This window comes from Cannabis sativa, chromosome 5, assembly GCF_029168945.1.
Source record: "Cannabis sativa cultivar Pink pepper isolate KNU-18-1 chromosome 5, ASM2916894v1, whole genome shotgun sequence".
Lineage (NCBI taxonomy): Eukaryota > Viridiplantae > Streptophyta > Magnoliopsida > Rosales > Cannabaceae > Cannabis > Cannabis sativa.
In genome coordinates this window covers 850,729-861,461 of record NC_083605.1, presented here as the reverse complement: position 1 = coordinate 861,461, position 10,733 = coordinate 850,729, and the positions used below count along the sequence as shown (strand labels likewise).

At 30.6% G+C, this 10,733-nt stretch overlaps 1 protein-coding gene across 7 annotated transcripts; it reads right to left on the bottom strand.

The window, feature by feature from the left end:
• Positions 1–5,331: 5,331 nt before the first annotated feature.
• Positions 5,332–10,291, bottom strand: LOC115702547 (mitogen-activated protein kinase homolog NTF3-like). Of its 7 annotated transcripts, XR_009687749.1 has the most exons (5): positions 9,427–10,291; positions 8,647–9,064; positions 8,296–8,360; positions 7,986–8,087; positions 5,332–5,667 (listed from the first exon to the last, which is right to left on the bottom strand). XR_009687749.1 is itself a non-coding variant. In XM_061115134.1 (4 exons), exons 3-4 carry the CDS (start codon positions 9,054–9,056, stop codon positions 6,023–6,025), a joined length of 438 nt encoding a protein of 145 aa, XP_060971117.1. In that variant the 5' UTR covers positions 9,057–9,064; positions 9,427–9,522; positions 9,690–10,291; the 3' UTR covers positions 5,843–6,022. The 7 variants fall into 7 exon arrangements, 4 of the variants coding, with proteins under 4 accessions (XP_060971119.1, XP_060971117.1, XP_060971115.1 ...); XR_009687747.1 differs by lacking the exon at positions 7,986–8,087 and having other exon boundaries at positions 5,335–5,667; positions 9,427–10,289; XR_009687748.1 differs by lacking the exons at positions 5,332–5,667; positions 7,986–8,087 and adding an exon at positions 5,843–6,050 and having other exon boundaries at positions 9,427–10,289.
• Positions 10,292–10,733: the final 442 nt, after the last annotated feature.

Genomic DNA, 10,733 nt, shown 5'->3' with positions numbered 1-10,733 from the left:
CCAAACAACTCCTTAGACCAGCTCAAGATATCAGCACCACTCGTCACAGGTAGCAATAGGATAAGATGTCGATCCCTCTATTCAAACAGATTGGCACCAATTTCTTCAACCCAACTCGAGCCATCAACTGTCATAATGTTACACACCTTAGCATGTATGAGACTTGGGTGATTAGAAATTACCATGGGGTTAGTCTCATCTAAGTGTACCAAGGTTCGCTGAACACCGATATATCCCCACTGTTCCCGACTGTACAATGAGTCCCTTTGATAACTAAATTTTGCGCCTCCAAGACACTTCGCCAAACAAAGCTTGGGTTGGAGCCAATAGTAGCAGTCAGATACGATCCATGAGGGTAGTATCTTGCATTAAAAATCTGAGCAACAAGAGACTCAGGTTTAGTAATGAGCCTCCAGCCTTGCTTGCCTAAGAGCACCAAATTAAAGTCCTGTAAGTTTCAAAATCCCATTTCGCCCTTACTTTATGGCTTCAAAGCCGCTTCCATCGAGTGGTTAATGTTAATAGAGTGTATAAGTAGTGAAATTTCTACGTGATTCATGCATTAAAAAGTCTTAGTCCACAAGTCACTTGTATTGAAATTGAGAGTTATAATTATGACAGAGTGTTTAGACGATTTGACAACCTTTATCTAAAATTCTTCCCCCTTTTATAGTGGACATGTCTTCCTATTTATAAAAAAAAAATGTGGCTTATTCAAGAAGGCAAAGGCCCATTTATCTTACAATCACTACTACGAAAAAGATTTTTTGTGTTGGTCAATGTGTTTGGTTAAAGTCATTGACCGGCGTAAAAGTTAACCCTCACTTTTTTGCTTTTATTGGTAACATATGCAAATAATGATTAATTTGCTTCAGTTGTAACTCTGACACTAAAATAAAAACTAACGCTAAAGATATAAAATTAAAAAAAAAATAATATCAATAAGCTTTTACCGTCGATCAATATTTAAAGCAAAAATGGTTAGCTTCTATTGCTAACTAACGCTAAAGTGGGTATCTTTTATTGATAACTGACGCTTAAGGCGTCTTCTTTTACAAAAATAATAAAAAATAAATAAAAGAATCATCAGTTATGGTTTTCGGCCCATTTAAAGAAAAACCCCTAATATAAACCTAACATTATAACCTAACCCTCTAGTTGCCCACTATTCTCTCTCTGTTGCACCGTGGAAGCTTTCTCCCTCATTTTTTTTTCTTTCCTTGGTTGTTAGATCCAGATCTAGATCTAGATGGTGCTAGGTGAGATTAATCTAGTTTAGAATTTTTTTTTTAGTATTTTTTGTTCACATTGGTTCGTAATTGAAGCAAAGAATTAATTTACATCGCCGCACTACTATTTGCATCGATCATGAAATGAAGCAAAAAAAAAAAAAAATACATCGATTAAGAACTAAAGTAAAAATAACAATATTTGTGTTTATAGCTATAACGTCGGTCACACTAACTCACACAAATATTTTATATGTTACTTAAAAATCGTAGCAAAAAACTTTTTTTGTAGTAGTGAATTCTCTTTTTGGTTGTATTGACTGAGGATTGTTTCCTTAGTGTGGAGGGTTTTCCCTCTTCACGAGCTTGCAGACTAGGGCCAAGATAGGTGTTTGGTGAGAAAGGACAGGGCATGTCTGTAGTTGATGTGACTACTGAGGGCATGAGCTTCATATACACAATTGTGAAAAATACATGTTAGAAAGGGAGCAATGAAAATTTCTAAGTTATTTATTTACTTTTGTGGGAAACTCATTTTTTCGCTTGTACATAAGGGATATGCTACAATATTTTTTCTAATAATGCACTACGAAGGTTGGGGCGACATGCATCGGGGGGATCCGAGGGGTCTTGACCTTCCCAGATGTTATTTCCCCTTTATATTTTACTTACGTAATTTTTTGGGTTGACGCGACTCTCCGGGAGGGTGCTTTCCTCTCAGAGCTACTTGCACTTTTCCCAAGAAATAATTATTACTAAGTGTCTTAAGTCAGACCCCTCTTGCCACATGGCTAACTCTCTAAGTGCCATGTGGATGGTCTAAATTTTGGAATAACATATAGCATATCTATTTTTGTGTTAAATTTAATATAATATATAAATTTTACCCTAGTTATGGTCTTAAATCAACAGGAAAATTTAATTTTTTATGCATATATTACTCTAAAATTAATCCGTTAAACCCATATGTATTAATATTAGCCAAATAGGTCAACATTTCTTTTTTTTTTTCTCAAAATACCCTCCCCATTTTCAAACAGCCACTATCTCTCTACCCTCTTTCCCTCTCTCGGTCTCTTCATCTTCTCTGAATGAAAACTCGAACCCCTACCAATTTTCCATCCGAGGATTCACGCAACCCACCACGACCCACGACCCAAACACCATCCTTCTCTACCACCCACGACGACTGTGAATGACGACCACCGTGACTGACGAACTGAAGACCTATTTCTCCACGACCACCGCGACCCACAGACCCAATGTCAAAGGTAGTGTTTTTGAATCTGTGATTTTTGAGTTAGAAAATACATTTTCTAGGTAGCCCAGATACATGTTTGATGCATCCCTGATGTAGGCCCGATACATCATGATGTAAAAATTGGATCTGGGTTGAAGACAAATGCTCGATATAGGGCCTGATAGGGTCCGATATAGAGCCCGATAGGGCCCGATGGGGCCCAATGGCCAGTGAATATTTTTCAGAAAAATTGACTGGCCATTAGGCCCCATCGAGTTCTATATCGAGCTTTTATCTTCAACCAAGATCCAATTTTTTCATCACGATGCATCGGGTCTGCATCGAGAATGCATCGAGCTTGCCTAGAAAATGCATTCTCTAAAGCAGAAATCATAGATTCAAATCTAACCCTAATCTAATCCAAAATGTACATATCAGACCTTAAATCTATCAATAAATAATATTTTAACCCTAAATCAATAAGAAAAACATTCAAAATACCATAGGGGGAAATCTTACCTTGGTAGTTGTTCGTCTTCATGGTGGGTCGACTCGGTGGTGGGTGGAGTGGGTCTTCGTCCTCACCATGTGGTGCTCAGATGGTGGGTTCGGTTGGTTGGACAAAGTTCGAGAGAAAGAGAGATAGGAGAGGAAGAGAGAGAGTCAGTTTTTAGAATGAGAGGGGTAAATAGGTTTTTAGTAAAAATTAATCTATTTTACAAATTTTGAATAGTTTTGAATTAGTGAATTAATTTTAGTTATTAATATTACATTGCTAAAATATATCATACTTTATAAAGAAAATTAAAAATTATTCCAATAGTATATCAAAAATCATGTTAAATTTGATACATACTAAAAATTATATTGAATTGACACGTACCAAAAACTGTACTAAAATAAGAATAAATAAAAGTCAAGTTGTGCTAAAATATGTAATAAAATCCTATTTGAATAAAAAAGAAATTAAAAATTAGTGGAAGGTTGATAGTGACTTTAGACTTATCACCCCCATCAAGTAGACAAGGGTCAATAATGTCTCATTTATATTGTTGGGCATATTTCTCTATTCTACAATCAATAAAAACAAATATCTACATCTAATCCTAGAAAATCAAAAACCTATAAATGTTCACTTTTTTTTCCTTAAGAAACTCATTCAACATTAATCATATTAATTAATTAAGATTTTTTTGGGTGAGAGAATGAGAGAGGTTGATCGGAAAGAGACAATACATAATAATTATACTCAAACTTATTTTTTATAAATGCTTTTTAATTACTTTTATAAACGAAATGAATGGCTAATAAATTAATTAATATATAGTTAGACACAAAATCCTCTTAAATATTTTAGAAGTCATGTTTAAATTTTAATTGTTCAATTTCATTAAAAAGATGTTTTGATACATTTTTATCTGCTTCGATATACAAACCAGTTTATTAGTTCAATTTTTATTTTATAATTATGTATGATGTAATTATTTAGAATCACTTATAAATTTTTTAAAAATTCTGAATAATTTATAATACCAAAAATAATATTCAAATATTTAATTACATGTGTGACTATTTTTTTCTCATACGTGTAGTAAGAAATTATTTAAATTTTATTTTAATTCTATAATCTATTCAAAAAAAATTTAAAATTTGTAAATGCTCCTAATAAATTACTAATATACATATTCGTCAAAATAAATTGGATTAAAAAAATTCTTCTTACATGCCAATATACATATAGTACGTACCAAAATAATTTTTTAAGGAGATGTACTGATTTTTCCTATATTTTTTATAATTATAATTATTTTTATTTTTATCATAGATAGATGTAAAGAACTTTTGCAGGTTCATATTAAAAGCCATGCAGTTCTATGTATTAAATTAAAAATTATTTCTTCTATAAAATAATTTCGGAAATAAATATCAAAAGTTTAGCAAAAATCTACACTATACCTCCCAAAAAATTGTTCTAGTATATATTTGTTTGGACATGCATAAAATCTTTTCAGTTTAATTCTTTTTTTATAGCCGTGTATATTGTATTTATTTAAAATTATTTATAAATTTTATAAAGAATTTTTAATATTTATAATGCCGAAAATAAAATTAAAATATTTTTTTACACTTATAGTTATTTTTTTTCATATAAGTAATTATTTTAACTTTATTTTTAATATTATAAATTATTTATAATTTTTTTAAAAAAATTATAAGTAATTTTAAATAACTACAAAGCATACAATTATAAATATATATATATATATATATATATAAAGCTCTCTTAAATACCGAAAGATTTTAATAAAGAGTTAATAAAGAGTGTATCAAACAACCTTTTGAAAGATTTTACTATACACTTACCCTATAATTTTAAGTAATGATATTGTCAATTTGAACCTTTTTATTTTTTATTTTTTATCCTCCCTTAATTAAAAATACATGCATAATGAAAGCAATAAAAATGTATTTTTTTCTTGGTGTAATAGATGAATTAATGTACCATCTTGAAGTATATAGGAAAAAGAAATGAAGATGTTTTCTAGTGTCCAAAAAGAATATATATAATGAATTCTTTTTAAGGACATTTGTTGTTGTGAGTAATACACAACTTTAGCTTTCAAGGCTATATAACATGCTATGTTCATATATATATATATATATATATATATACTAGTTAAGAGTTACGTGTCTCGGCACGTAAATATTAGTTTTAGTTGAAGTTTAGTTTTTTATATTTTTTCTTATTTAGATTGTGTGATCATACAAATGATTTGTTTTATTAAAGTAATATTTGTGCTATTATAATTGAGTATTCAAATAAAATTAGGTATATATAAGTCATAACAAAATAATACTTTATTATTTACTTATAGAAAATTTGGAGGAACAAGACATAAGTTTTGTAAATTTTAAAGCAAACATTATGTAATAAAAATTAAAGTGAATGTGCGATCTTAAAATAGAAGAAAAAGGTATTTAAAAAAGACTTAATATATGGAATATTGTTAGAAAAACTAAAAAGAGTATAGTGAAACTTCTACCTAATCTTCCATTGGTTCAGCTGCTTGAATGATGAATTAATTGTACTTTGAACTCATTGTTCGTTTTGGGTCTACATACAACTGAAAGTGTACTGTAGCAGAGGTATGTACAATACACATATAGGACTGATGCTGGCAAAATGCTTCCGTTTACCTATTTTTATCGGAAAACCACATCAGGAAAGGATAAATATAGTCAAGATCCTTACAATATTCATCATTCCTGTGCATTCCATACACAAAGCTTTGATAAAAATCTATACACAATAAGAAGAAACATAAATTTACAAGGCTTTGAAGCAAAAATATTACTAAAGCCACAAACAAACAAACGCAAGTAATAAATAAATAAACTATATACAATTGTTCAGAAAAATAAAGTTTTGGTTGGTAAAAAGAGGTACTGGATTTTAACTTGCAAACTGTGCAGAAAATATCACAATTGTTTGGTTTGTAAATTTATCTTAATTAATTACTAAGGTCTTTATTTCTCGTAAAGTAAACATGATTTATAATGCCCGAACTTTGAAATTGTCTCTGCAAACAAAATGGTAACCATAAGATAAACACACGCAGTCAAATACATTATATAAATATATATATTATATTGGAAAGAAAGGAATTAGGAAGTTAGGATTACACTAAATCACAAAGTCGAACATGCAGATAAATTTAATTTCTATCATAGTGTATGTGCTTGTATTAGCTCCAAGTTTATAATATTAATGGTATCAAAAGATAGGAAACCAGAGATGAGCTGATCAAACATGCTTTTAGCTAATTGGGGGTTAAGAAAATGAAAAGCAAAACCAACACAATACTATCGTTCATCCATGCTGCACAGTACAGAGTGTCAAAAAAAACAACAGTAAAGGCAGACAGAAGGTTGTTTTATTACGGATCTTGATAACTAAGAATGCAAAATGCAAATCACATGTAAGAATGTAAACTACCGATAGAGTAGCAACCCACAAAATGCAAAACTTTCAATCACCCAAAGCAAATTAAACATTAACAAAACCTTAATAATAAGCTGGTGGTGGGTACATTCCTCCTGGAGGACCCCTTGGCAAAATATAACTCAAATGCTTTTCAACAAAATATAATTTATGGCATTGAATCTAACTTATTAGTTAATTAAAACAAATAACAATGTCAGTAAATATATGAATCAAATAATCAAATAATCAAATAATTATCATTCACAAATAAACCCTACATAAATATACATGTGCTATGAATATGCACTTTAAGTGAGACCAATATCCAAAATTAAAACAGTAAGACCAATATTAAATTGGCAAGTGAGAAAATGGAAGAAAAAGATGAAGCTAAACTGTAGCCCAACATAGAACAAAGCACAAATATATAACAAAGACTAATTCATCATCTTATTTCATTTCCACCATTTTCATCTCTAAATTTCTCATACTGGGTTAATGGAGTCTTAATAATCTTCAATATTAATCCACCTAATCATTTCAATTTCAGTTCTTTAGAATTTCAAGCTTTATTCTACTTTCTAATTAAGCAACAAGTTATTGTTATTAATTAGTATCTAATTAATTAATTACCAGGTAGTAATTTTCGAATGCCAATATGTTTTATGCATATAAATATTCTATTAGTATCTATTTATATCTTTTGTTTTTATCGCTTTAATTCCTCTTTTGTGTGTTTTTTGTTTTTCAAATATTTACTTGGTTATACATATGTGTGTGTTCAATGAGATGGTATGAAGTTTGAGACTTGAGTTAGCCAATTAAATGAAAAGAAAATAAAAACAGTACGAGGCAAAAAGGATCAGCTAATTAATATGTTTTATACATAATGCAGCCTTTTGTGATAAGTGTAAAAATACATGCATATAAAAATTACTCTATGGAATGTACTAATAATTTGAAATATATATACTTTGATTCATGAAAAAGTTTCATATAACAGATAAATTTTGTCTAATTAATTATTAAGTAATAAAACTTCAAATACCAGAATAAAAAGTTAAATAACATACCAGAAAAACTATATATACATGTAGCAGCAATTAATTTATAAAAACCACACATATGCGCATATATTAAACTAAACCAAGCATATATAATCATAAAGTTCAAAAATATTCTAACCGATCGAATTAAACCTCCAATGGTTATATCTTCAAAATACTAAACTAATCAAATCAGTTGATATATATACTATAATAAATGTATTTTTTTTCAATACTAATTGGAATTATTGATAGTTATTGTATTATAAAAACATAAACCAATTAATATACACACACTATAATAAACGTATATTCGATCAAGAACTAATAATTATATATTAGTTACATGTTTTTCATCGTATTAATAATCGATGATGATGATGAATCTATGTAAGGTTGAATACATTTGTAAATTTCTTAGCAGACCAATTGTGCATAAACAGATTAATGAAAACATATTTATAGAAAAATATAAGAACATATACCTAAATACTGATACTGATAGATGAGAAAGTAAAGAGAACCTACAGACTTTTTTACATTATCTCATTTAGAAGCTTTGATATATCATTTTTCAAAGTTCCAATCTACCAATAGGAAACATTTGCAAGATTTAGAAATAAATATTACTAACAACACCCAATCAAAAGAGAGAAACACAACGGCATATGCAACCATAATATGCTATTACATATGAAATTTATACAAGAAGTAACATGATAATTAGAAACAAATCACATACAGTAGATATTCAGCTTAACTAACACATTATAAAGAGGAGAGAGGGTTGTTCACCATAGATTGATCGATTTCAGAAGATGCCAGAGAGATAACACCAGCAAGTGTTTTAATTGCTAATCCTGCAAGAACAACAACAACAAGTTAATGACAAATTCAAGACATTGAAGCAAGTGATTTGATCTCCTATTTAATTTTAAGAAAACTTCATACTGATTTAAAAAAAGTTATTACCGGCAGGATCATTAATGGATAGCTTAGATCTGAATTTTGATGAGACTATGAGTTTAAAAAAGAAAAACCAATCTCAGAAATTATTAATCTTGTCTACCATGCAACTGGAACCAATATTCTACCAGTGCAATTCTATTAAATACAAAAGGCTTGCTTGCAGTGGTCAAAGCATACCTGAAAAAGGAAATACTGGCAGTGGTCATTACTAAGTGATTGAGAAGATTTATAATCTGGTGCAGATCTGTATCCATGAGTTCATACACCAAGTAGACATCCTTGAAACTTTTCCTATGGATAGGCACCATGACATCTTTCAGAGCAATCACATTTTCGTGCCGAAGCTTCAACTCTCTCAAAGTTCTCAGAGCATCGATTCGGTTGTCGAAGACATTGTGTATTTTCTTAATTGCAACCTTCTCATTGGTTTCCCTATTAACAGATGAGCAAACAATGCCATAAGCTCCATGACCAATTGGCTTGATGGGCACATACTTTGTATCAAGTTCAAACAAGGTTTGCCACATGGAGTAGTAATGCTTTCCTGGGGTTCTAATCCCATTTGCAGGCTCTACAGGAGTTGCCATTCCTATTCCTAGAGAAATGAAAAACATTAATTATAAATAAATAAGCAAACAATACAATTACCATACTTGGATTTAGACTATAAAGATCAGATTTTTTTTTTCTTTTTTTCGTTTTAAGCTAATAGTAAAATGTAGATGTTTTTGGAATCAATTTCGTACAACAAATTAAACCCCACTTCTAGCAAAAAATAATAATAATAATAATTAAACCCCACTTTGATAATTCACAACTGAAATTGAATAGTCGATATATGATAAAAACATTCTCTGGCTCTCATCTCAAACACTACTTTCAATAATTTACAGACTAAAAAATTAAATAAACAATTTTATTATTATTATTATTGAAAAGGAAAGAGCAAAAAGTTACCTTTAACGAGTTAGTGAATTTCTCGTGTCCAAACTCAGCGAATCCACATCCGAATTCATCCCAACTCAGCGAAATTATCAAAGATGCTCAAGATTCCTCCAGTTATTTTACAGTAATGCAGATTGAATATAATCATTGAAATTGTCAGGATCAGTAAAGTTTCAAATATCAATTATTTGTTCTACCAATTTCAAAATCAAGAGATCAAGCATCAAACAAGGAATCAAAATTTAGGGTTTAAAAATGGAATTATATTCACAGACCAATCATCTTCCCGATCAGGGTGAGCTCATTGCGCGCCTCCTTGATAAGCTCCTCGACCTGGCCACAGGCAAGTCGCTTCTCGATGACCTCCCAATCTTCTTCTTCCTCACAAACCTTGAGACGTTGTCGTGTGAAGTGCTCCATAGCCTTGCGGTAACCCTCATCCGCTAGTATGGCCTCAACCTCTTTTAGGGTTTTGTTGTAGAGCTCGATGAGGACCTGCCTAGCATTGGGGACCACATCCAAACCGACGATTCCCGTCGTTTGCTTCACCTTGGCCAATAATGACCCTTATTGTGTCAGATCTGAGAAACCCAGATCAGAAAATCAGTACAAGCCAGATGCGATACCTAGGGAATGGAGCGAACCGTGAGGAGAAGAAGCGAAGAGCTCATTGTTCCTGTTGAGGGAGAGGCGGAGAGACGAAGAAGAGGTTGTTGAGGAAATCGATTGGGCAATGGCATCCTGGAGTTGGAGAAGAGAAGAGGCATTAGGGGAGCTCGATTCTGGTGGTCTTTTTGGATTCAATCCCGATAGAAAAGGCCATCGGTGAAACACTATTAAGAACCCAAATCGAATGAAACGATTGAGATGTGATAGATATATTTTTTATATAAGTATAGTTAACGACGTTAAAAGAAAACGTTTAAAAAAAAAAAGAATGGTTCTCTTGGCGTTAAAAAAAAAAAAGAATCGTTAAACCAAGAATCGTTAAACCAAGAATTGCCGTTAAATAGGCACTTTTAATATATAAAGATATATTTATATATATTATATACACACACCATATTCAAGATTGCTTATAAAAACCTCCCACAACTCAATAAATACATGCTAATCTTCAACCTAAATGATAATTAACATGTGATACTAAAAAAAATAAGACTATATCCAATCTTCCATTTTAAATACAAGCATAAAAAGAAAACAAATTATATGTCTCAAGAAGCAATTTTCCAATAATATTAATTTAAAAAAGAAAGTGAGAAATTAACATGATCATCAAGAAAATGTTTCCACCCATAGAACAAAACAAGCTTTCT

Coding starts and splice junctions, on each gene's coding strand:
- LOC115702547 (XM_061115134.1), bottom strand. CDS start 9,056: ATGGCAACTCCTGTAGAGCCTGCAAATGGGATTAGAACCCCAGGAAAG. Junction 6,051..8,646: donor GCCAGTATTTCCTTTTTCAG/GTATGCTTTGAC, acceptor TTTTGTTTGCAG/AGACAATTTCAAAGTTCGGG.